This window comes from Symphodus melops, assembly GCF_947650265.1.
Source record: "Symphodus melops genome assembly, chromosome: 3".
Classification (NCBI taxonomy): Eukaryota; Metazoa; Chordata; class Actinopteri; order Labriformes; family Labridae; genus Symphodus; species Symphodus melops.
In genome coordinates, this window is record NC_136693.1 from 30,118,951 (window position 1) to 30,145,213 (window position 26,263).

At 49.6% G+C, this 26,263-nt stretch overlaps 1 protein-coding gene and 1 long non-coding RNA gene across 3 annotated transcripts in view; one reads left to right on the forward strand and one right to left on the reverse strand.

The window, feature by feature from the left end:
- The window catches only part of LOC306821236, a 42,441-nt gene that overhangs the window by 14,746 nt on the left and 1,432 nt on the right, over positions 1-26,263 (reverse strand). The window contains exon 2 of the long non-coding RNA XR_013778762.1: positions 22,667-26,263. This is a non-coding gene — a long non-coding RNA (uncharacterized lncRNA). The remainder of the gene's footprint in view (positions 1-22,666) is intronic.
- On the forward strand, positions 298-23,783 carry LOC306821230 (matrix metalloproteinase-15-like). 2 transcript variants are annotated; one of them, XM_079339528.1, is made up of 10 exons: positions 298-1,227; positions 8,878-9,026; positions 9,444-9,566; positions 9,678-9,985; positions 13,768-13,929; positions 14,047-14,243; positions 16,552-16,690; positions 19,238-19,388; positions 21,006-21,124; positions 21,950-23,783. In XM_079339528.1, the coding sequence occupies exons 1-10, from the start codon at positions 1,090-1,092 to the stop codon at positions 22,462-22,464; spliced, it is 2,001 nt and encodes a 666-aa protein (XP_079195654.1). In that variant the 5' UTR covers positions 298-1,089; the 3' UTR covers positions 22,465-23,783. The 2 variants fall into 2 exon arrangements, with proteins under 2 accessions (XP_079195654.1, XP_079195653.1); XM_079339527.1 differs by having other exon boundaries at positions 13,768-14,243.

Consider the following 26,263-nt stretch of genomic DNA (forward strand, 5'->3'; position numbering starts at 1 on the left):
CTCAGATGATTCAAAACACTCATAGCGACCCACCAGTTGAGGACCTAAGTGTGCTATGATGAAAAATGATTTGGTGGATGGAGAGGGTCAGGAGGGGGCGGATTTCTAATAATTGTGTATTATATATTCTGTTTTACACACTGATGTTCATCTTTTTCTTTATCTTGTTTATAAAGTTCTTTGTCCAGTGTTTCATGAACGCACCCTAACACTAACACTAGCTGCTGTAAGAGTGAGATTAATAAACCAGAGAGATACTCTTTTATTTTGATAGTCCTCGCAGGAACCAGTCGCCCTCAAGGTTTTGCGCGTGACGCACACATCGGTAGCCTTACCGACAGAGCACGCGCAGCGGGTCCAGTATCTGTCCTGCTCCCGACAGGAGGACAACCCGGAGAGAGAGACACTCAGGACGAACGGAGAGCAGCAGAAGAATCACCGTGAAGACGGACAGACTGACGGGACTGAGAGGACAAAAGAAAACCCGTCTCGTGCTTTTATTTGTGCACAGAGCTCGTGAGTGTCACACAGCCGCGTCGACCCCGCGCGCTCACCGCTGCCGGAGCAGCCGCTCAGGTGCACTGAAGTTTGTCTACGGCCGTGTTGGAGTTCACTTTGTTTCAGGTTCACAGTTTAGCGGACTTTAGTCCAGAAGCAGCACGAGACCATGTTGTTAGCGCGTGCCTTGAAACATGTTAACAGTGAATGATCTGTGCAGAGGAGGGGCGGGGGGGCATCCACTCCGCTGAAACCTCAGATGTTCGTGGAGAGCAACTTCTCAAGGTGACCAATCAGGCGCTGACTTTGAAGTGAATCAAAGAAGACGTGCACGCGCACAACAGATGACATAAAGTGTAGGTGAAGAAAGGTGTGACTGTGTGTCCGAGGGGGTGGCGGCGGGGGAGCTGTGTGTTCAGTATCTTCACATGTACAGTTAGTCATGGAGTTCATTACGAGGATGCGCGCGCGCTGTTTCAGGAAGTTGAACTCTTTGTAGAAAACAGGTGACAACATTTGACCGCACGAGCCTGCGAGATTTGAGCAAACATCGGACAACTCTATCAGGATTGAGCCCGCTGAGCTCGGACCATGGCCTCCTCTTCCTCTTCCTCCTCCTCCTCGCGGAGCAGCTGCCTCTCGTTGCTGTGGAGACGGACCGTCCTCGCGCTGTGCGTGTGTGCGCTTGGGGCGCACGCGGCGGAGGATGACAGCGCCTTCAACGCAGAGGTAAAACACACAGACAAAGATTCATCTGTGAGGCTGATGACAAAACTCACAACTCAACAACAAATGTCCATGATAGAAATCCTCAAGAGTCAGTCTGATGTTTGTAAAGTTTGATTCTTTACCTTCTTACCCCACACGAGCACACACTTGTCGGCTTGTTAGAAGAGTGTGAACACTGGTTACACTGGTTGAAGAGTGCTCCCCCCTGACTGGGACCAGCAGCTTATGACATGACGTGTCCGCCTCCAAGTCATAACATCCTCTTCAAGTCGTCCAATGAGAGCAGCTGGTTAGCTTTCAGGTGTTTTTGTGATTCCCTCTGAGTAAGTGGAGAACCGTTCAGTAATGCTCCAGGCTCGGATGTGTTGATAGGCTTCACATAAAACCTCTTGACCTTTTGACCTTTCATGAATATTGGTCCCAGGACTCGAATGAACGGTCTCGTTACTTTAGGGCCTTTACAGTCAGAGTGATGATTGTTCTGTACAAACAAAGTCATTCTGTTAGTTTCCTCTCATGAAGTCCACCCTCGACCTTTGAGCCATCACAGGCTCGAGGTCACTTCACGCCATCAGAGAGAGAGAGAGAGTCTCAGGTGAGCTCACAGAGGCAGACTCAGTGAGCAGGGTGTGTGATGATAGCAGAGCCGTGGCGTGTGTGCAGGTACTCGCTGCTGAATGTGTGCACATGGACGAACACGCCGCCTGTGTTTTCTTCTTTCACGTCTGAACTGCCCCTCTGACATCACTCAGGTCAGGAGAGCGGAGAGGTTAGTAAAGACACGGCTCGGATAATAGTGCTGCTTCCTCGCAGGGTTTGACTCCTCAGACGTGTGTGTGCGTCACAACGTGTGTGCAGGTTAGATTTAATTAACTGATTAAAAACACTGCAGTGACTTGAGGACTTCAGAAAGTCATCCTGTTGATCAGCTGTCCTCTAATCTTAATGGAAGGAGGGGGGGGGGACCCGAACCCTGGTCCAGCCTCGCACTCTCTCTATAGTCTGACTGTGAGGACAGGAAGTGACGCCCTCCGGTGGTTACGCACATGCTGCTCACGTATTCATATACAGTGACATAAGTGGACGGTGGATGTTTGAAGGTGAAACAAACCCAGACGACGTGGGATTGACTTGAATCTCTATTAAACACCTACGAACGTCTCCATCTGATCCTCGCTCTGTGCACGTCGTCCGGTCTGAGGCCTCCACTCCTACTCTGTCTGTCCCGAACGGACGGAGTGGGAGGGAGTGGAAACGGAGAAGTTTTTGATAAATATCTAAAAAAAGAGGAAATGTGACAACAGCTGCTCAGAAAGTCTTTGTGAGGACAGAGAGACAAAGATAGAGAGGGAAAGTTATCAGAGACGGTGAAGCAAGTCTCAGCTGTGCGGCATGTGACGGCTGAATGTGACAGCTGTTCTCTAAGTGGGACACACACACACACACACACACACACACACACACACACACACACACACTGGTTGTGCACAGGCATGCTGAGGCCTGGGACTCCGAGGCATCTCATGAAGTACAATGGCCCCTCTTGTTTGAGGAGCGAGAGAGAGCTGTGAGAGAAAAGCTGATAAAGGAGAGAGCGAGAGCATGAGGGAGCAAAGAGAGAAACATGAACACGATAAGAGCGGCGAGCGGCGAGCTGGCGTAAAATATGTAAGAGCAGTGACAGGCGAGCAGGACGAGTGAGGAGATCGATGTTCGGGGACTTTTTACTGCACACAACCAGAAACACTTCCTGAATCTGTATCCTCAGTGTTTCTGTGTAATCTGCAGCGTGCCGTCGCTCCACGGTCAAGCCACTTCCCCCGTGCTCCCCTGTGATTGGCTGTCACACAGAAGCACATTGCAACGGTGATGGGACGAGGCGGGGGGGAATCCCATTAAATAAGAAGGCAGTGCAGAGTGTCAGATGGGAGGAGCTCACTGACTGACGACGTGCATTCAGGGTTAACTCAGCACATTGTACAGTGAGACATGACGTTAGAGCCCAGCCCATAGGATGCATTCAAATATTCACATGTGGCCCCTTTTCATTTCACTAATAGCACCAGATGACGTTATGGTCCCGACCTCGTATGCATCGTTCCCTCCGTGCACGTACAAAAGGATGCATAAATAAATCTGTCTGTGCGTTCTTCAAACTAAAGGAGACAGATTCTCTCTGTTCTTTCTGTTCCGGATCCTTCTCCGTCCTCTTCGCCCGACTTTAGGGGGGTAAGAGATGGCAGCAGACCAACACTCGGAATAAAAGCTCTGTTAGTATCTTGGCTGACATTGTGGTTTGGACACACACACACACACTCTCACACACACACACACACACACTCCTGGCAGGTTTTACAACTCCTTGTATATTGCTGGTCTGGATTTGGCAGGTAAGCTCAAGGACTCTTAGAAAGACCATTAAATAGACGAGGCCCGGCGTACACGCTCACACAAACACACAAGCCCCTCCCCTTTCCTCCTGCTGTCTCAGACTCGTTTTGTATTCATGGGGGGTGAGGGGAGCGTCTGGGATGGAGCACTTTGCTGTTTCAGACAATGGAGGTGAGCGATGGGGGGGTTCACATGGCTCCATACGTCTTCCCTCTGTAGCTCTGCAGCTCTGTAGCTCTGTATCTCTGTAGCTCTGTAGCTCTGTAGCTCTGCAGCTCTGCAGCTCTGTAGCTCTGTAGCTCTGTATCTCTGTAGCTCTGTAGCTCTGTAGCTCTGCAGCTCTGTAGCTCTGTATCTCTGTAGCTCTGTAGCTCAGCAGCTCTGCAGCTCTGTAGCTCTGTAGCTCTGTAGCTCTGCAGCTCTGTAGCTCTGTATCTCTGTAGCTCTGTAGCTCTGCAGCTCTGTAGCTCTGCAGCTCAGCAGCTCTGTAGCTCTGTATCTCTGCAGCTCTGTAGCTCTGTAGCTCTGCAGCTCTGTAGCTCTGCAGCTCAGCAGCTCTGCAGCTCTGTAGCTCTGCAGCTCTGTAGCTCTGCATCTCTGTATCTCTGCAGCTCTGTAGCTCTGCAGCTCTGTAGGTCAGCAGCTCTGTAGCTCTGCAGCTCTGTATCTCTGCAGCTCAGCAGCTCTGTAGCTCTGCAGCTCTGTAGCTCTGTAGCTCTGCATCTCTGTATCTCTGCATCTCTGTATCTCTGCAGCTCTGCAGCTCTGTAGCTCTGTAGCTCTGCATCTCTGTATCTCTGCAGCTCTGTAGCTCTGCAGCTCTGTAGCTCTGTATCTCTGCAGCTCAGCAGCTCTGTAGCTCTGCAGCTCTGTAGCTCTGCAGCTCTGTAGGTCAGCAGCTCTGCAGCTCTGTATCTCTGCAGCTCAGCAGCTCTGTAGCTCTGCAGCTCTGTAGCTCTGCAGCTCTGTAGCTATGCAGCTCTGTAGCTCTGCAGCTTTGTAGCTCTGCAGTTATGTAGCTCTGCAGCTCTGTCGCTCTACAGCTCTGTAGCTCTGCAGCTTTGTAGCTCTGTAGCTCTGCAGCTCTACAGCTCTGCAGCTTTGTAGCTCTGTAGCTCTGCAGCTCTGCAGCTCTGGCCTTGGACCAGACTCCAGCGGCGTGTAAATACTTGTTGGGACAGGACGGAGAACGTGCACGGCAGATGCCTGGACAATGTACACACAGGCACAAACACAAAGACACAAACATCAGCAGACATGAAGGCATTTCCCCTCGCTGTCCTTTCAGTGCAGAAATGATAAGCACATGGAGAAGCTGCTCGCAGAGGGAAGAGGAGGACGCAGCTGGAATGTGAACCGTGCATGTCGGAGATTACAGGACAATAGCTCCGGCTTTACTTTTGAAATGACTTTCATTGGGATTCAGACTCGCAGTTGAACTGGAGTCTTCTGCGGTTGGATGAGCGCTCTGTTTTTGTCTCCAGGCAGCATGAAATATGAACGGCATGAAACCACGATCAATACTGCTCATTACTAATCAGCTTTGGAACGACTTCCCGTCTTTAGTGGACCGAGCTGTCGTTAAAGATTTTTGCGTATTCTCCCCCTGATCCAATCGAGTCTCAGCTAACTCGATTAGCGCTTGCTTTGAACAAAAACACCACGTTACTCGGCGGTTTATATAACATGTCGCTGTTGTGAGAAAATCTGATTATCAGTAAGAGTGTCGGTTTATTTGACACTAAAGAATCGTCTGTATGCTGAAACCCTGCGTCCAGACGCTCGGCGACCACACGGTGTATCATAGCAACAGTAACCAGGCGTGCACAGGTCCAGGCTGCTATCATCATGAAGAGAGTCAGTGACTTTTCCCCTCATGATGAAACTCAGTGAAGCTGCTCCGTGGTCCCTGCTGGGCCTCTGTTCATGTGCACAGACTCGTCCTTGTGTCCGATGACTCGGGACGTCTACAAGTCATTGGAGCAACGAAAGAAGGCGTGTAAATCTGGCGATGCTGATCGATCACATGGTCTCTTTTTGAACAGCTTGTTCCTTTACTCAGGAACGACACACAGTGTGATGTGATGTCACACACACACACACACACACACACACACACACACACACACACACACAGCACATCTGCTGCCACTAAGTGACAGGAAACATGTAACATTTATTCTCAGCAGCTTTGCGCCTTGCAGACTAAACGAGTGCGGCTGTAAATAGAAGGTAATTAAGATAACACTTCATTGATGCTCCGAGGGGAAACGAGGTGATCCGGCAGGCCACGTTCAGCGGGCACCAAGACGACAGACGGAGCAGCATGGACATGGAGAAATGTCCTAATGGAAGCAGATAGAGCTCACCTGATACAGAAACAAAAAGGTCAACATGATGGACATGACTGTGAGCATGCTGTGCAGGAATGAGCTTCTGACTGGGATTCTGTTTATCGTGGTGCATTGGACGAATGTCCGGGTCCTGACTCGTCCCTGATCAGACTGTACTGGACCTGCTGCACTCATATTGTGTGATTGTATTCATGTGGAAAGTGCTGGAAGCCTCGGTCTTCGCTCTGCCGTCCCGTCAGTGTGTGTGTTGGTACGGGGAGAAGGAGCTTCAGGGTCTCTGAAGGAGGAGGATCTGTGTGTGCGGGGGCGGCTCGTCGATCGGAGGTGTTGGAGGAAGATGTTTCAGCTTGGAGATGCTTTGAATGATGACTTTCCTGCTCTGTGACTCAGGACGTTTATCGTGCGGCCGCCCCTCTCAGAGATCCTTCATCTCAGTCGGCTTCTCCTGCTGATTATATAAATCCTGGTTCTGATCAGGTGTTTACCTGCTTCTTCGCCTCCTTCGTCTACATCATCAGCCCTCGTGTCCTGCTGTATGATCACTACGTCTTTATTCTGCAGGCATCCAGCGTGGCGTCTCCTCCTCGTCTCCAGCAACTGGAGAAAAGAGCGACCCGCTGTCAGCCACTCACTGCCACCGTGTAGCACCAAAGGGAGCGAGGGGGGAGGATCGTTTAGAAACCGGCGTCCTGTAACCGGTTCACCACACACTCGGAGAGGACAGCACTCTCATGCCGTCTGAACTTCCTGTCCTAGTTTCATCGTGGCTCCAGAAGTGAGAAGTCTGCTTTGTCTTCTTCTTTTCTTCCCAAGTTCTCCAAGTAGCAAAACCAGGTTTGTCAAAGTCCTGGGTAAGACCTGACCCGGGTTTCTAGAGTCACTAAAACTAAAAGGTTATTCTTAAAAACCCGATTAAAACCCGGACCCTGAGGTCTTTGTGACCCCACTCACGGATCTGTGTTCACTCTAACGTAAAGGAGTCAACTGTGTGCATCATCTCGTCTGCAGCCGGGGAGGACGGAGTGTGTGCGTGTGTGTGTGGGTGTGCGTGTGTGTGTGCGTGTGAGTGTGTGAAGGTTTCAGCTCCTCAGGCTGTGAGCTCCCAACCCTGAGGGCTCAAACACCTTTCACTCTTCACTCCTTCAGCTTAAAGTGTGGAGGAGAAGAGAGCAGAGCTGCCACATTAACAAAGGCCTGCATTTAAAGGTTGACGCCTTAATGGATCACAGAGCTGACTTTCAGTTAGTTCTGCCTGACTCAGACGGACGCTGACAGTGACGGATGGCTCCAGCTTAATGAGTCCACTTAATGAATCCGCTGCAACGCTGTCCTCTGACTGCACCAGCTTTGAAATCCTCGCCGACGTTGGCCTCACACACACACACACACACACACACACACACTAGCAGCAGCACATGTTCACAGACGAGCAGACACCGGCCTCTGAAAAAGATTGGAGCTAGCCCATCCCAACATAACTTATCTGATGAAGCAGCAGACTTCCTCTTCCTTCTGCTGCTCATTGTGTATGGCACAGCGAGCAGCTTGAGACGGGAGGAAGGAGTGGGACTTCAAAATAAAAGCTCCAATATTCTCCTCATGTTCACCTTTCGTGTTGTCACCCTGTGAAACCTTTAGAGCATGCTGTCTCTTTAAGGGCCCCCCCCCCCCTTCCCCATGTGCCCACTTTCTTCTGATTGGTCGGCTCTCTGGAAGCCCTCCTCGGCTGCAGAACGCTGCAGGGCTGCCGGAGGAGAGCTGCTCTCCAGTGCTGGAAGAAGAGAGTCTGTGTGGGAGGGTTTTCACCACCTCGTACACTTCTTGGTTCCACATCAGGGAACTATAACAGAAGAAGCCTGTTAGCGCTCGTTAGCTCCCCCTGCAGACTCATCCTGTAATTACTCCAATATGTGTTTACTTCATGATCTGAAACTTTGTTCACTTTTAGGATCCACTGTTGTAAAACTAAAAGAGTTTTAAAACAGAGATCAGCAGGTTGTTTTCAGATTGGACATCAGACAGCGGGTTCTGACCTTAACATCCAGTCCCTGTCCTACAGCTCCTCCACACAAATACACATATTAGTGTGTGTGTGTGTGTGTCTGAGAGAGAGAGAGAGAGAGAGAGAGAGATAGAGATCAGTTTGTCTTTTAAGGAGCGGGTGAGTAAATACAGATTTTGTCTGTCGTGTCTTTGTGAAAGATGGGCGTAAATATGAAACCTCCACACACACACACACACACACACATATAGACACACCCTTTTACATTCCCCAAACCACCAAGGGGAACGTGTGTGTGTTTCTAGTATCTGAGAAAACCCAACGTTCAGTGTGTGTGTGTGTGTGAGATTAGGTTTCTTGTGAACAGGTGGGATAGACTTTGCGTCATCTGTGATTGAGTCGAGTATCACGTTTTCTCCCTCAAGTCTGTCATCGCCTCGCCCCCCCCCCCCCCGCCCCCCCCCCCCCCCCCACACACACACACACACACACTCTGATGAACACAGAAAGCTTCACAGTACTCTCATTCAGGATGAAAACACACAATGTGCTCTCTGCTCTCGGCTTCATTTGCACAAACATTTAGCAGCCCGGGGCGAAAGAGAAAAACCTCATTGTTAGAAAAATCACCTCCTGAAGTCCCTGAATGCTCCTCAGCCTCATCGCTGTGATTGGATATGAAGGAACATGAGTGATTGTCAGCACAAAGCCAGCGCACGTCTGATCTGATTAGAGAGAAACATCAGATGAGCGTGAGTCAAACATTTATCTCATGAAGCTGTAAACGGCACAGCAGCTCAAACACAGCTCTAAAGTTCTTTATAAATGTTAACCCTTCACTTCCTGTGTGTCTGACCCTTCACTTCCTGTGTGTCTGACCCTTCACTTCCTGTGTGTCTGCAGTCATGGCTGAGGATGTACGGTTACCTGCCACAGGCCAACAGACAGATGTCCACCATGAGATCAGCTCAGATCCTGTCCAACGCCGTCAGCGACATGCAGCGCTTCTACGGCCTGGAGGTCACCGGACAGATGGACCTTCAGACCATCAGGTCAGCGGGGCCACACTGTCACATGAGCTCGCACTGTACGAGTCACATTAGTACGCAGCCTTCACCACTCTCAGTGAACACTGAAGTCAGATCACCAACAAACACAAAGGAACCTGCAGCTGAATCATCTGCAGATGTTTCCACAAAATGCTTTTCTGAATCGATTTTAGATCCAACTTCACTAAACTTTTGGAAACTTTGCAACTCTAAACTTTGTCACGCACATTTAGTAAGATGAGACTAGATGAGACGTGTAAGAGGAGGATTTCCTCCAACACTTCTGAGATTGGACCTTTAAAACAACATGTTTATCAGGTTCCATCCTCAGTGCTTTCCTGTGTATCTGTCCCGTCGTCCTGACGGTCTGCGGAAGATCACACAGACGTTGATGTTGTTCTTTACCTTCATCTCCTCCAGTGCCATGAAGAGACCCCGCTGCGGCGTGCCCGACAAGTTCGGAGGTCCGATCAAAATCAACGTGCGGCGGAAACGCTACGCGCTCACTGGACACAAGTGGAACAAAAGCCACCTCACCTACAGGTCTGTTTTCTGACGTTGTGTAATTTAATATTTCATGACTTTTGCCGGCCTCTAATTCCACGCTAACAATAAGTGTGATTTCACTTCCTGTTCCTTTCTTTGTTCCCGCAGTATCCAGAACTACACGCCGAAGATCGGAGAGTATAACTCCTACGAAGCCATCCGGCGGGCCTTTAAAGTCTGGCAGGGTGTGACCCCGTTGACCTTCGACGAAATCCCCTACCAGGAGATCAAATACGGGCGCCGCAAGGAGCCCGACATCATGATCTTCTTTGCATCCGGTTTCCATGGAGACAGCTCGCCTTTCGACGGGGAGGGGGGCTTTCTGGCTCACGCGTACTTCCCTGGACCTGGAATGGGCGGAGACACTCACTTTGACTCAGATGAGCCGTGGACCATCGGAAACCACAACGTGCAAGGTGAACGCTTGTTGTGTTACGCGTCTTTACACGCGTGATCTGAATATCCAGATGTGTGTTCGGTCATCACGTAAAGAAAACGGTGTTCAGCGTGCACGCAGGTGACGGACAGACGCAGAGCTCTTCGTGTCGCTTCAGTCAAACGTGACATTGGTGAGCGATCTTCAGCTGAAGAAGTCTTACGAGCGTCCGAAGCAACGGAGCAAAGACGCGTCTCGGTGTGATCGGCCCTTAGCATGTAGCATGTAGCATGTCTGTGTTTCCGTGTGTGCAGTCAGATAGGGAGAAGGTGTTATATTGTGTTTGTTCATTTGGAAGATCTGGTGTGGAGACATTTTCACAGAAATATTGACGAGATGTGATGATCAAAAACGTTAACTGACAGGGGGCGTGGTCGCTCTCTCCTTCGCTCGGGCACGAGGGAAGGAGTCACGTTGTTGGACATTATTCAGCCTCTGACCCGACTTCACCTCCGCACCGTTCTCAGATTCAGTTCACTTTCAGGCTTTTTGCCTTCATTGGGTAGGACGTCTGAAGAGAGACAGGAAGTCGTATCAGTCAGGCTATCGGCGCCGCGGCTTAAATGATTGCTTAAACATCAGGTCGTTACTGAACCAATCACGTTTAACCTTGATGAAGTCAACGTTTGAAGGCGTGAGGATTCTTTAAAATCTCGTCTCTTCTTGCCGTGCACCCATTAACCCTGCTGACAAGAGAAGCTTTCTGCAACAATGGGCTTTTCCTGCCCTGTTATCTGCACACACACACACACACAGACAGAGTGTGTGTGTGTGTGTGATCAGCTGTGTGTGGGATGTGTGGCAGGACAGATCACAGGGATGCCACAGTAAGTGGGAGTGTGTTCCAGTCGGTCAGATCTGCAGACTGCTCTCTTTGTTGCTCTCTTTACTTAAACAGCCTAAAAAACAAAGGAAACAAAAAACCCAACCAATCAGCATCCTGCGAGACTTCAGTGGAACACATGTTCATTAAACTGAACTTCTCACACATGTCGTCTTCATTAAACTCGGGGGGGGGGTAATGCATTCAAATTGCTCTGTTGTTGAAATGTAGTCTGAAACCTTTAAAGGTCACATGACCTCCTCCTCTTCTTCAGGTGAAATCAGTGTCCTCGCTCCTCTTCATCATGTGTGTGAAGTGTGTTGTTGTAAATCCACTCTGATCCTGTATCTGATCATGTCTATAAACCCCTCTATTTCAGCCCTGCTCAGAACAGGCTGTTTCTGTGTCTGTAGCTTTAAATATGTAAATGAGCGGTGTGTGGCCACGCCCCCTCTCTGGAAGGGGCTCGGGTGTACTCCGAGCTGCATCCGTTACATTTTTACTTTCTTTGCTCTGTGAACGTCATTCTGCCCTTCAAGCATTCTAACATGCGGGGCTTTTATTTTGAAGGTGGACAAAGTGAAGTGTGATGAGACACAATAATCAGACGCTTGTGTGCAGAGCCCGCGCCTCCTTCCCTGTTCTGAGCGAACGAGAGGGCTCGAGGGCTGTGACATCATGAGATCTTAAAGTACTGATGCTTATTCCAAATGTTCTGTTTGGACTCCGCCCACTTCATACCTCTCAGGTACGCCAGAGAGATGTTCACATTAACACATGAGCGTCACAGGATCCTCGTCTGGATGACTCTAGATTACTTTCTCTGCTCTTGAAGTGTGTCAGACATGATCGGCTCTGACCTTTGACCTCCTTTCTAACGGAGTGAAAGAACAAACAACCGATACTTTCGGGTGAATAATTTAGACGGAGGTCGTTTGTGGTAAAAGCTTTTTCCCTCCACGTCTTTTCTCTGTGGATGTGCTGCTCTCTCTCTCTCTCTTTCTCTCTCTCTCGCCCCGAGCTTCTTTTGTTAGTTAAAGAAAAAAAAAATAGTTTGACAAAGTCAAACATGTTGGGTGTAAACCGTGAGAAGCTGGGAGAGATTAATCATCCTCTCTATCCAGATCGCTCGCTGACATGTACAAGCAAACACACCTTACGCTGATGAATCGCTGCCGGCCAATCACTGAGAAAGGTCACGAGCTTTTGTGGTCAAATAAGACCAATGAGAGCGAGAGCAAACTTGGAGAGTGAGTGGAGGTTGTCAGGGCGCTGCAGGAACACCCCCCCCCCCCCCCCCCCCCCCCCCCAGCACGCTGAAAGAGGCTTTAGACATGGTAAACAACAGAACAAAGATTAGGAGAGCTGCAATAGGAGTTGTCTGACACAGTGTGTGTGTGTGTGTGTGTGTGTGTGTGTGTGTGTGTGTGTGTGTGTGTGTGTGTGTGTGTGTGTGTGTGTGTGTGTGTGTGTGTGTGTGTGTGTGTGTGTGTGTGTGTGTGTGTGTGTGTGTGTGTGTGTGTGTGTGTGTGTGTGTGTGTGTGTGTGTGTGTGTGTGTGTCTGCAGGGGATAGTCAGCATTTGGCTTGAACTCTAAACTTCTAACACTCGGCCGTTTGAAGTTTACTCCTGCTTTGCTCTGTCGGGCTCAATGGTTGTCACAGTTACCTCACAAAGGGCCTCTTCATCCGCCTCTCCTTTTCATCCTCACATATCTCCTGCTCACCAGTCCTCTCTCTCCCTCTCTCTCTCTCTCTCTGTCTCTGTCTCTGTCTCTCTCTCTGTCTCTCTCTCTCTGTCTCTCTCTCTCTCTCTCTCTCTCTCTCTCTCTCTCTCTCTCTCTCTCTCTGCTGTTTGCTCTGCTTCACTGTTAGCTGCAGTTAAGTACACCATGAGGACGTTCATGTGACTCTGACATTTTCAACGGTGAGGGAGAGTGTGTGTGTGTGTGTGTGTGTGTGTGTGTGTGTGTGTGTGTGTGTGTGTGTGTGTGTGTGTGTGTGTGTGTGTGTGTGTGTGTGTGTGTGTGTGTGTGTGTGTGTGTGTGTGTGTGTGTGTGTGTGTGTGTGTGTGTGTGTGTGTTGCAGGAAAGGGAAATGATGAGATGCACATGGACAGGCATCCCGAGTATCTCTCCCCCCCCCGTCCCCCCCCCCCCCCCGTCCCTCCAACAACATGATGTCACACACACACACATATCTGACCAATCAGCAGGGGACACTCAGACTGACAAAATGAGCAGCAAGTTTAGAAGTTCACGGAGGTCACGGGCAGAGGAACAAAGAGGTATAGAGCGACAGGAAGTACCTACATTTATTCTGGCTCCACTTCAGAGACGGGTGCTGGTCAGTATGAGGAAGTTGATGCCGAGGTCAGTGTGTCACAGCTGTGGACTGTCGGGGTGCGGTTGTCGCCGGGCGAGGACAGCGGCGTCCATTGATTGGTTGGAAATGTTGCTGCATCATATCTGCAGTCATTCGAGTTTATCTGTGAAATCTGTGGACGTCTTAACTGGAGGAGCAAACTGATGAGTCATCAAAACATTCAAACCCCCTGTACAGGCTTTTTGAATGGGTGTGTATGTGACTTCCTGTGCTGCTGCAGCCAGCCTCTAGTGGACACTCCAGGAACTGCAGGAAAATGCTGCTTCATTTACACACAGATTTTTTTTTTTTTTTTTTGAGAAATCGTCCGTACAGGTAGATCCTTCCTTTTCCTCGTGCACAGAGATAACGTGGCGCCTCCCTGATGAGACCGTCCTGCAGAGCGCCCACACGCCTCGCACAAACAAACGTGCTGAGCAAATACAGACATTTGTCTTGCTGTGATTTCGGGCGAAATAAATATTTTTCTGTCTTGTAGGAATTTTGAAATATGAACGAGGTTCATGTTTCAGTTTTTCGTCCTTCTTCCTGACCTCTTCTCTCACGTCCATTCAGGTAACGACCTCTTCCTGGTGGCGGTCCACGAGCTGGGCCACGCCCTCGGATTGGAGCACTCCAACAACCCTCTGGCCATCATGGCTCCCTTCTACCAGTGGATGGAGACGGAGAACTTCCAGCTGCCGGAGGACGACCGGCGGGGGATTCAACAGATTTATGGTACGAGCGTTTTGGCCTTTTTGATACCGTGGCGGCGGCGGCGGCGTCTTCACCTTGTTATGACGATAAATACGTTTTTGTTTTTTTTCACCCACCCTGTCCGCTTCTCTCCTGAAGGTCTACTAGACGGCAGCCCGACTCAGGCCCTGCCCACCGTGACTCCCCGCCGCCCAGAGCCCAGACCACCTCAGCCACCTCCACGAAATCCAGACCGCCCCAGGACCACAGACAGACCGGATCACTATGGACCCAACATCTGTGAGGGGAACTTCGACACGGTGGCTGTGCTCCGAGGAGAGATGTTTGTCTTTAAGGTGAATGTCTGCTTCAGACCGAGACGCCGTCCTGACACGGCGTGAGCCCGGCCAACACGCCGTCTGTTTCCAATCAGGTCCATGTGCGTTGTAAACCACCAGGGCCCTGGTGTGTTTTTATGAGCGTGACCACTGTTAACGGGCCGGGTGTGGTCAGGTGTTTTCCTCATAGAACCACACAAAACATTCACGGGGGCTGAAACAGCGGCGGCGAGCAGAGCAGTGTGCCAGCTCGGATCGCTTCACTGCAGCTGCTGGTTTTTATTATTTATTTCATGTCTTCTGATATTATGCAGCTCAGCCGTGTGCTCATTGGTTCTTATCTGCTCGGGGTGTGTGAGCCTGCAGGGGAGCTGAGGCTTTCAGGAAGTGTGTGTGTCTGCAGGAGAGCAGTTTTTGGGTGTTTTGTGTCTTTGCAGCTCCAGACGCAGAATCGCAGCCAATCAGATCAAGCAGGAGCTCGACCTCTGCTTGTTATGAAATGTTTTCACCTCCTCGTGTCGGAGCACAAATCCATCCTTCTCCACTTATTTCATTAGTTCTCCTACATGCTGATTTGAAAGGAGCATCTGGAGGGGAACACTTGTAAAACGCAGCAGCACACAGGACTTCATTTCCTCCGCTTTCGGACGAGGACGTGGTGCAGTGGGAGAGGTCAGAGGTCAGAGGACGGAGCGAGACGGAGAACACCCAGGACAACAGTGTCAAACGATCGTCCTCAGCCAAGCCAAGCAAACTTCACGTCAAGGGAGGGAAAGCTGAACAGTCAGATCCTGGCTTTTGTCTTTGTATCATTACTGTCACAGTGCAGACGGGGACGACAGGGCGCCGCCCTCTGCAAAGAGCACTCTCTGAATATCTCCTATCTGTGTGTGTGAGTGTTTCTGACAGTGACCAGCACTTCACAGCCGGCACATGGTCAAACATTTCAATCTGTCCTCTTCGGTTTCATCTTAGCGAGCAGCGTCAGTGTTATCGGGTTTCATCCACCGTCAAGAAGCTGAACTCTTTACTCCCCCAGCACAGATGAGTCTAAAGAGACGTGAACAAATCCAGATCCTTTTAGTGAACATAATTCTTCTTTTATTGACAATGTGCAAAACAACCTAAAGGTCACATATTCTAAGGCGATGGCAGCCCACATGGGGGGGGGGGGGGGGGGGGGGGGGGGGGGGGGCTGTTGTGGAACTAACTGGACAGACCTGCTGCCCATCAGTGTCAGATGTCGGGCTGAGGGGGGGGGGTGGGCGGGGCCATGTGGGTAGAATCACAACCTGGCTCGTTGAAGGAGTTAGCCGAGAAGCTAACGTTTATGTTGCTATGGCGACTGAGGAGGTTCTGTCACTCATCAGTACAGGGAGCAGTAAGGGGGGCAGGGGGGTTCTCCTGAGTCCTCTCCTGAGATGAAAGTATCTGGTGTTAATATCAGAATGTCTCAAATGTTTTCTGCTCAATGATTAGTGTGTTTAATTGTTTTTTAGTGCCTGGTCGGGGTTTGATTTCCGGCTGTGCTGTTTGTGTGAAAATAATCCTGAAGATAATTTGGAGTTGTTGCCGTGCTGTTCAGAAACTGCACTCATTAAAAGTCTGACGTTGTTCTCCTCCGGTGTCACTCTGCAGAGGAAAACTAACAATCTGTCCCGTCTGCTCCGCTCGCTGTCCAGAGAGCGAACCCAGCCAAGCTCCCGCTCTGACAGGCTCAGTTCAGACTCGATCTGTCCCCCCCGCAGGAGACCACCACAATCGAAGAGCGTGCGCTCTGCTCGCCTTCAGTCCTGTACTGTGCGTGTGCCGCGGAGCGCCGTCCTGACTGCTGCCAGCGTGTCCTGCGTGAAGGACGGGACGAGGCGTGCTTGCCAAAGGGAAGCAGCACTTAGCGTTTTAGCGTGACACTCTGCAGGACGAGGCGGCTCCTGACTCTCCAGGTGTGCATGAGTGAGCTGCATGTTCACCAGCAGTGAGTGTGTTTATCAGCGTCCTGCTTTGACAGTTAAACCAGAGAGGTCTCTGTAAAAGTGTGACCGTGTGTGTTTCACAGTGAGCGTGCAGTAAGAGGATGTGATAAAGCCACCGGAGCAGAGACGGACTATTATTAGCCCGCTGCCTCCACCTTTATTGTACGTTCTGGTCTAGTTATCCTGCGGCACTCGGTTTGTTTGACCCCATGACCTTCAAGCGTTACGGCCGAGTCGTCTGACCCCGAAGTGAAAAAGTAGCTGGCTCATAAAAAGTGAATTCTGTTGTTTCAAACTGCTAATAAGACGTGACGCCGGCTCAAAGTGACTCTTTGTCCTCTTTGTCCTCTCAGGGTCGCTGGTTCTGGCGCGTGCGTAGGAACCGGGTGCTCGATAACTACCCCATGCCCATCAGTCACTTCTGGAGGGGTCTGCCCGGAGACATCGACGCCGCCTACGAGAGACACGACGGCCGCTTCGTCTTCTTCAAAGGTAAGCAGCAAAAACACTCGCACAACGTTCTCCTCTTCTCCCGAGGGAAGACGATGACGGCGTCCAACTTCTTCTTCTGCTCTTATGAGCCGAACGTCGGGGAGTAGCAAGCGATTGTCGATGCATCGCCGTGCTTCTCGGTTTTGGTTCATTTTTTACCTGTCAGTAAAAACAATCAGGTGAATTTAAACCCTTCTATTCAGAGTCTTTGTAACAAATAAAAATATGACCTCCTTTTTCAAAGTCCTCCTGATGAGACTGAACAAACGCGGCGCAGCCCGGAACAGGAAGTGAGCCAGTTCATTGTGATTCGATGCAGAATCTTCCAACATGGCATCGATTATTCCCCTCATTACTACTAAAGCAGCTCTGAGCCGCCGTACAGGATGCACGATGACGCTCAGAATCACAAGTCACATGTGCACCGTCGTATCACGAGAAGAAACATCTGGATTCTTCTCTGCAGCCATGATACAGTCCCTGTGATACAGTCATAAAGAAGGCAGACTTTTTTCATCATCTTCAGATAAAGTTCAAGAAACAGTACTCTCTCTCTCCCCCCCCCTCGCCCTCCCGCCCCCCCGCCCAGCGGTTCATGATGTATTCTGCACGCCGAGTATAAATCTCTTTTAGCACAGCTCGTTATTTACACCGTGACTCACCGACAGAGCGGCTCGTCTTTTATAACTCCGGGTAAAGTTGTTGAATGTGAAAGAAAAGATTTGGGCTCTGAGCGCTCCGGGGGCAGCTGTTGATGTTGAGGAGGGTGATGTCATCTGTGCGCCGCTCGGCGTGACACTTGGCTGGCGGCCGTAAGCGAAGAAAGAACAAGAGAGACAGAGAGGGAAGAGGAAGGAAGGACTCGCTGTCCTGGGAGCTCAAGGGAAGGGGAAGGTGTGGGGGGGGGGGGGGGGGACGTTTGATCGTCCAATCAGATCAGCCGACTCTGTGTCAACAAGAGGACAGCTGTCCCCTCTCAGTCTTCGGTTTGGTCCTCGTCTCTGGGTCCTCGTCATCAGGGATGCTTTAGGAGCCGACCTTTCATATGGAGGAACATCGACAGAAAACAGATCATCATCATCATCACCATCATCAGTCTCCAGCCGCTCAGCGGAGCGACGAGGAGACAGTTCAGAACATTTTCAATAATGAACAGTTAGTCATGGATTTAATTTGAAGATTTTTATTTGGGAACTGTTCATGAAGCGGGAAAACTCATCTCATCCACGCACATTAGCACGCCGCCGTCGAAGCAGCGGGAAATGTCTTCAGTGTGGGGGATCGAACCCTCGACTAAATGTCTGCGTAATCAGCTTGGTTCAAGAAAAACATTTTCTCGCCACACGTCTGAAAGACCGATTTATGGACAAAGTTGTCCAATCAGGCGTCTCCACCGTCGACACAGTGGGGGAGTAACCTGGTACGTACGTGTTAGCATGTAAAAAGTCTAGTTAGCGACGTTAGCACCAGCGTTAGTTCGGTTAGGTCTGCCATCGCACTGATCTCAGGTAAACTTAAAGTGACAGCGTGGCACGATGACGTCACACGGAGGACGTGATAAAAACATGTTCACCCTGAGAGGACAGCTTGTGTACGACAGGTCAAACTGCACAGGAAGAGCTGGGTAAACAAAAACAGTGGACTCATGGTTACGTAAGAGAAAATCCTCTTTTATTGAACACTTGAGTTTGTTCAACTCTGCTGCTAAAACAGTTTATCTGCAGCTGTGCTGGAAAGTACGACTGGTCAAATTCTCACGGTACAGTAACCTGAAAAAAAGAGAGAGAGAATATTCATGACAGCCGAAGTTTCACAGCTGTATTTGTTCCTAAAGAGCCAAACAGAAACCTCGACATTCTGCAGCCCAGCAAAAGTCCCAAAACAAGTCGAGGGATTTGACATCAGAGCGGATCACGGCAGGAACCCCGGGAAAGATTGCGTCACCACTTGTTCTCTCCAGATGCTGAGTGAAGAGCTTTCATTTTTCAAACGAGGAGCAAGGGGCCGGAGGAGGTGGGCGGATGATGGGTGGATGGGAGTGTAGGGGGGGGGGGACGCAGATCGAAGCCAAGAGTGCGAGATGTAATGTTGCCAGGGGGAACGGAGTCTCTCTCCCCCGTCTGACACAGTGAAAACAATCAAAGCGTTCCCCTCAGCGAGAAGTCTGCTGACGGATAATTACAAGCCAAACCCAAACTCCGAGTCGGTGATGTCGTTCTCTCGTCTCCGTTTCTCTGATTGCTCGCCAACAAATCTTTACAGCGTTCACATAATTCAGCAGTGTGTGTAAAACGCTGGTTTGGTTCTCCGATTGTTCTCTGTGTTTATGTCTCATTCCATTTTAATCACCAAACTTTTTCTGTGCCAGGGAATAAAAAAAAAGGTGTGTGCACAAGCAGAGTGTGTGCATCTGTTCCTGAATGTGTGTCTGGACGTGGGTGTGACCGTTCCCTATATTTCCAGCCGGGGCGGGGCGGGGGGGGGGGGGGCTGCTGCGATTGCACCGTAAAGCATCATTACACTCTCCTCACTTCCTGTCCTCCTCAGGAAACAGATTCTGGCTTTTCCGGGAGGCGAACCTGGAGCCCGGTTACCCGTTGGAGCTGGTCGACTTCGGTCAAGATGTTCCCTACGACAGAATCGACACGGCCATCTGGTGGGAGCCCACGGGCTACACCTACATCTTTCAAGGAGACTGGTAATGGAGTATTTTATTATCCAAGCTGCAACAATGCATCTCAAACTGAAATCTAGCCCTCTGATTTGCTCTTCTCGCTCTCAGAGGCGGAGCTTATGTCACACTAGTGTTTAATTGAATAAAGAGTTTTTCCTTTGTCTGAACGAGAGGTGCACCAATGGTAAAAAATCAGGGCCGATATGATGTTTAAATAATTAGCTGATTCCGATGTTTGTTTGATGACTTCTTTTCGTGTCAGACTCCCACAATGCAACATTTTCTCTCAAGTTGGACAATATAAAGAAGTCAGACTAGATCATCTGCCTGATAAACAAAAAAAAACAACCTCCCCTCTAAATCAGTCAGCATAAGATTGCTTAGTCACGACATTTAACATCGGCTGCTGACATCAGGTCATGCCACATTATTTGCTGATGTCCGTCACCATGGCGATATGTTGAGCCGATGCATCGCTGCGTCCCTAGTTTGAACTTTAAATTATGTGTTGTGACAAACATCATCTCTTGGAGATGAGCCTTTGAAAGTTCAGAGTAATTTAGCACATTTAAAGAGGATATATTCTCCACCTTCTGCGCTCTACATGAATCATCTGTGTCTCTGAGCTTTGGTCCAAATATAAGAGGAGGTTTGTGACCCTGTAGAAACCAGCTCTCTCTGAACGCTCTATTTTGGTGTGTGTGTCTCTTTAAATGCAATAAGCCCCGCCCCCTGAGTTTTCCCCGTAGACATCAGTCCTGCACTAGGGAGAATAAAAATGGCCGACCTGCTCCAAAGTTTCGCTCTAAGCTGGAGGTGGAGATATCAGAGGAGGGGGGGATTTTTTTTTTTTTTTTAGCAGAATCCCACTGTGACATCACAAGGGGAGCACATTAGAAACGGAGCGTTTTTCTCTGTGTTGTCAGACTTCTGCAGAGATAGATAGATAGATAGATAGATAGATAGATAGATAGATAGATAGATAGATAGATAGATACTTTATTGATCCCGAGGGAAATTCAAGCACAAACAAAAGGACTGGATGAGTTTATTTCATATGTTGTGGGTCTGTAGAGTCTCAGGTTTATCAGATAGAAGGTTCAGAAACACTGCAGAGGTGGATCTTCATCACATGTCCCCTTTAATATCAGTGTGTGAAGCAGATAACATCAGGAACAGTAAATAAATGTCATTGATTCTTGTGTTTGTTCATATTTATCTCTCATTCAGGATGAACTCCAGTGAGAGTGTTACCTGTCTGTCCCCCTTCAGATGCTGTTTGTGTTTTCAGAATAAAACGACACAGTGACGGGTCGATGTTAGACATTCACAGCACGCCCCCTCACTGACAAACTATGCAGAAGAAAAAGCAGCAGCTGTATTTCCACAGCTCTCTGTCAACAAATGACACAAGTCGTGCGAACAACACGAGCATACTGAGCAGGATTTACTCGGCTGCAGAAAACAAAGTGACACATGTACCAACGCACTAATAGAAAAATAATGACACTGCACGTCTGTGAATCTAATCAGCTCAAAGATGGAGGGCCTCTGGGTTTCATCAACAGAGCTAAACACGGCATGATCTCCACCCAGCTCATCTCTCTGAGTGTTTCCCCGACGTGTTCTCGTCCTCTGCAGGTACTGGCGTTTCGATGAGCAGTCCCGTCGGGCTGACAGAGGTTACCCGAAGCCAATCAGCGTCTGGAGAGCGTCAGTGCCCTCCACTCCCAAGGGGGCCTTCCTCAGCGACGATGGGGGTGAGCTCAGACGAGTAGAGTGCTTTCTGTGTGTGTGTGTGCGTGTGTGTGCGTGTGTGTGGAAGCGAGGCAGACAGAGACACGCCTGGAACAAAGAGTCAGGGTGTGGTCGTTGTGAGAAAGACGAGGTGCTGTTTGTGTGTGTGTGTGTGTGTGTGTGTGTGTGTGTGTGTGTGTGTGTGTGTGTTTGAGTTTTCTCTGTGCTTTCAGTTTTTTTTCTCGTACGACAGACGATGTTTTTCTTATTTTACTTTTCATTATTTTGGAAACAAAAAAAGTCGTAGAGAAAAAGAATGGTTGGACAGTAAACCTGATGTCACTTCCATCTCTGGACATTTAATGTAAATATGTCGACCACATGTCATAAGTATCAGGTCATTTATGGGTTTTTCAATAAACACCTTAATACTGTTTAAATGTTTCACCTTCAGTGTGTCACAGATGAGGGGTTTAGCTTAGCCTAGTTAGAATCGAGCTAATGCTAACGAGTGTAAACCGTGGCCCCCTCCTCTGCTCTCTGCGTGTTCGTTGTTCGACAACAAAGGAAACTTCTCCAAGCTTCATTCCAACTCTCGTCTGTCTCCGAGGTTTCATTTTTAAAAACATCAGTGATCAGAACTTTTCCTCTGCCTGGAGCAGAGACTTCCTGGACTTCCTGAAGTCTTGTTGACAGTGTTTGGTTGGCAGGTAACCAGCGGAGACGCACGGAGACAGCCAGGCTTGAGACTTTTTCCTGTCTTTATGCTAATGCTAAGCTAACAGATTACATTAGAAAATGAAGTGTGGTGCTTGTCTGACGCGGTCTGCTCTCTTTGCCCTCTGCAGCGTACACCTTCTTCTACAAGGGATCCAAGTACTGGAAGTTTAACAACCACCGCATGAAAAGCGAACCAGGCTACCCTAAGTCCATCCTGAAGGACTTTATGGGCTGCAGCGTGGACCTGGACCCCGACAGAGACACCGACACAGACTCAGGACGCAAAAAACCAGACGTGAACCAGCCGCCGTTCAATCCAGACGCTGGACGTGACGCCGACAAGGGCAAAGATCGGGACGGGACGGACCGCGGAGGAACGGACAAAGATCCAGGCAAAGGGTCGGACGATGACAAAGACGAGGACACCAGAGAGGGGCGGGAGGAAGACACCAACGAGGTGGACGTGGTGCTGAAGGTGGACGACAGCGAGGAACGGACCATGAACATCCTGATGGTGACCATCCCGCTGGTCCTGGTGCTGTGCATCCTGGGACTCATCTACGCCATCATCAACACGCTGCAGAGCAAAGGGGCGCCGCGGCTGCTGGTGCATTGCAAGCGCTCGCTGCAGGAGTGGGTCTGACCCTTTTACACGAGGGGGGGCGCTGGACCCTGTGCACGAGGGGGGGCGCTGGACCCTGTGCACGAGGGGTCGCTGAATTTAAATGAACCGTTGAGCGTCCTCTAATCTAAACCTCCTCCTGTGATTCATCCGTCTCTTTGCTCAGTGGCTCCTGCAGCTCCTAGCTAGTAGATACTGTATGCATACACACACACACACACACACCCACACACACACACACACCCTAGCCTCCTCCCATCTCGCCTGGTGCTCGACAAAGCCTTGACTGTAGTCTATTTATAAGAGAGAAGTTTGCACACTGTGTTTTTATTTCTCATTGTTTTTTGTGACTTTTTTTGTCATTATTTTTTTTTTTTTACCAAACCAGGAAGCCGCTTCTCTTCTCTCTCTCTCTCTCTCTCTCTGTCTCTCTCTCTCTCTCTCTCTCTCTCTCTCTCTCTCTGTCTCTCTCTCTCTCTCTCTCTCTCTCTCTTTCTCTCTCTCCCTTATCTGCCCCGCCCTTCTCCCTTCCCCCTCCACCTGAATCTCTGCGGGTGACTTGACATCTGCTCACACTCTCAGTGTTGAAACAAATGGGAGGCTCTCCTCGCTCCGACAGAGATCAGGCTGCAGTTGAAACTCGGGGAGTTGGGTTTATTGCTCGCTATGCTTCGGTCTCGTTGTTGTTTGGGGGGGGGGGGGCGCTCTCGCCTCCGTTGGACAGAGCAGCTGAAGAGAGACGGGTTGCTAGGAGAGGTCAGTCCTGAACCTGAGGACTGTACATACTGTACTTACTCAATCCTAGATCTCACACAGCCCTCCTCCAGTGTTCGAGGCCTTGTAGGAGCATCACAAAAAAAAAAAGAATATTCAGCTCTGTGCTCGCTCGTCGTTAAACAACAGGTCGACGCTCTGCCTTCGCCTTATTTGGACACTTCTTACTGTAAACAGAGTTAGGAGGAGATGTCTTTGGTTTCCTCCTCCAGGAGTCCTGTCTGCGTCACATGGAGACCGTCAGAGGAGACGCACTGAGAGGGGGAGAGCAGCCATTGTCGGTGTGTGACATAAAACAAGAGAGAAAGGAGGCCAAGTCTTTGCTTTAACTTAAAAACAGGAAGTAACACCACGGATACGAGCCAGCAGCAGCCGGTTGTAGCTAACGCAGCGTGGAGTCTTTAATGGACTTTTTACTGCCTGTGTTTTCACTGGCGACCTGCAGCCCGTCTGCTGTAAACACGCTGCAGCAGCGAGCGCCGGGGTGGGCTCGACAGGATCATGTGAGCTCGCTCTAATCCTCTTCATTAAAAAAACAGCAGGTGTGTGCAAAGACGTTTAACCCCGCGCGACCCCCCCCCAAAACTAAACCTTGACCTCCCGTTTCATCCTGAAACTTCAGAGGAGGGACGGAGGACGGCGAGGCCCAAAGACGTGACGCCTCGCCGCGTCCGCTTCAACCTAAACATCTGAACTTCTTTCATCTAAATGACTTTTGAATGCAGAAATAATGAATGACAAAACTTCATCATTTTGACGTTTCTCAACTCCTAATCAGGTCACAGGACGCCGCTGTTTTTTTTAAACGTGCAAAAATGAATGGAAACCAACAGCGACCATGGAAAAGTTTAAAAATGAAAGCAGCGAAGCTTTCAGAACAGCTCGAGTCAAATGAAACGCTGAAGTCGAGCTGCTCTTAAAAATCACCGTTCTTTTAGTAAAATGTCTTTTTTTAAGTTTTGCGAATCGTCTCACAGCGGTGATAAATGATTTCTTGTGATCTACATGAGGAGAGAGAGAGAGTGTAAGGGCCGAGGAGCATGCAGCTCCAAGTATGAATGGGAGGAAAGCTTATCTGAGGGAACATTAAGAGGTAAGCGGAGCAGCCAGGGCTCAGGTTACACAGATGTGGACAGGGAGGGCGAGGAGAGACCGAATTTCCTGCAGCTGAGACGAGGAAGAGAGAGAGGGGGGGAGGGAGGGGGGGGGCGAGAGAGAGAGAGGCTGACCTCTTCTCTCTGAGCTCACAAAGTTTGAATCTCAGGAACAAGGAGGGGTGGGAAGAAAGAGAGCGAGACTTTGATTTGCTCTCTCCCACTCCTGCAGCAGTGACCCAAATTCTCCTGTTAGCTAAACATCAGAGCTAGCCAAGAGGAAACCTCAGCTTACAGTAGCTGTCAGACCTTTTCTGTCCCAGGAATGCGGACTGTAAGCGCTGAGCTTGTAGTTGTGTTGGTACCCCCGTGACATGTCTTTAAAGCCTGCACACTGATCCAGCTGCTCGTGTTTCCAGGTCTGTTTGTGTTGAACTTGTTTTGAGTCATTTAACTTCATATAAACCACATTTATTATGTAACAGGTCCAGATAAACATCTTAGATAAGATATTACTAATGAAATAACAACTAGCTATAAATGTCTGCCTCTTCAGCGAGCAAACGAAGGAATTCAGTTTGGAGCGCTTTGGCGCCCCCAAAGGTTTCTGAGTGCAACTGCACTGTCGTAAAACACAACGTAGTCGACCATGCAGCGTCCTCCAGTGCTGAAGTGTAACATCCTGCAGTTCCTGGAGTGTCCACTAGAGGCTGGCTGCAGTACCTGGAGTGTCCACTAGAGGCTGGCTGCAGCAGCACAGGAAGTCACATACACACCCATTCAAACAGCCTGTTTTTACAGCAGACATGAACATGTTTACAGCCTGCTTCAAAAAACCATGATTAGCTCATGTCTCCATCCACACACACTGTATGGGGGGGAATGTTTTGATGACTCAGCAGTTTTGATTGGATGAACTCTTAGAAACAAACTGTGCTAACGTTAGCAGCGAGCTTGGCCTCGCCTCACCCTGACCCTCGAGTCCCTCGAGTTGGTCTTCACAAGCCGGATCAGTCCAAGTCTTTGTGTAACGGGCTCATTCAGAAAGAACTTCTTATTTGAAGACTCTGAAATCAAACGTCTTCATCGATGTTTTGATTCGTTACCAGCATTTTATATGATGAAGCACGATGTTTATCCAGACCTGTCACCTGAATGTGGCTCATAATAAGTGTAATTCGATCATTCTGACTCGAAACAAGGCAAATACAGCTGCTTAACAGTGTGTGTGTGTGTGTGCGTGTGTGCGCGTGTGTGTGTGTGTGTGTGTGTGTGTGTGTGTGTGTGTGTGTGTGTGTGTGTGTGTGTGCGTGTGTGTGTGTGTGTGTGTGTGTGTGTGTGTGTGTGTGTGTGTGTGTGTGTCAGTCCTCACACACTCGGGTAGGTGAGGACAGGTTGATGTTAACAGTGCACCTTCACTGAGAGGAAGAAAAGAAAGAGCATAATCGGCCATCAGAAGTCGTCTGGAGATTGATCTGTGGCCAGTCGATATCGTGGTTGCCAGGAAACGGAGTCCTGTGTCCATCACTCACCTCCTCATCATCGGGGTCGTGGGGGGTTGGCGGACAGAGCTAATCAGCGTTAAAAGCAACCCAACCCCCATCTCCTCTCCTCTCCTCTTGTCTCCTCTCCTCGTCTCTCCTGTCCTGCTCTCCCATTGGTCCACTGATGAGAGCTTATACAGCGCTGCGTCTGGACAGGCTCCGAATACGCCGACTCATCGCACTCGACAAAACGTTGTGAAGTTCTTCTTCATCAACACCTTCTTCTTCTTCTTCTTCTTTTTTTTCCCTTTGCAACCTGCACGCAGAGTCCACGGGGAGTGAACCACTTCAAAGCTCGAGAAAAAACCACTTCAGAGTTGAAAAAGTCGAGAGCACCTGAGCAAAGCAGTTTAAGACTCTCTCTCTCTCTCTCTCTCTCTCTCTCTCTCTCTGTCTCTCTCTCTCTCT

Excerpts from the sequence above, each read along its gene's own strand:
- LOC306821230 (XM_079339527.1), top strand. The coding sequence starts at position 1,090 with ATGGCCTCCTCTTCCTCTTCCTCCTCCTCCTCGCGGAGCAGCTGCCTC. Across the intron at positions 16,691-19,237 it reads CCGCTTCGTCTTCTTCAAAG|GAAACAGATTCTGGCTTTTC; the intron begins GTAAGCAGCAAA and ends TGTCCTCCTCAG. Across the intron at positions 19,389-21,005 it reads TACATCTTTCAAGGAGACTG|GTACTGGCGTTTCGATGAGC; the intron begins GTAATGGAGTAT and ends CGTCCTCTGCAG.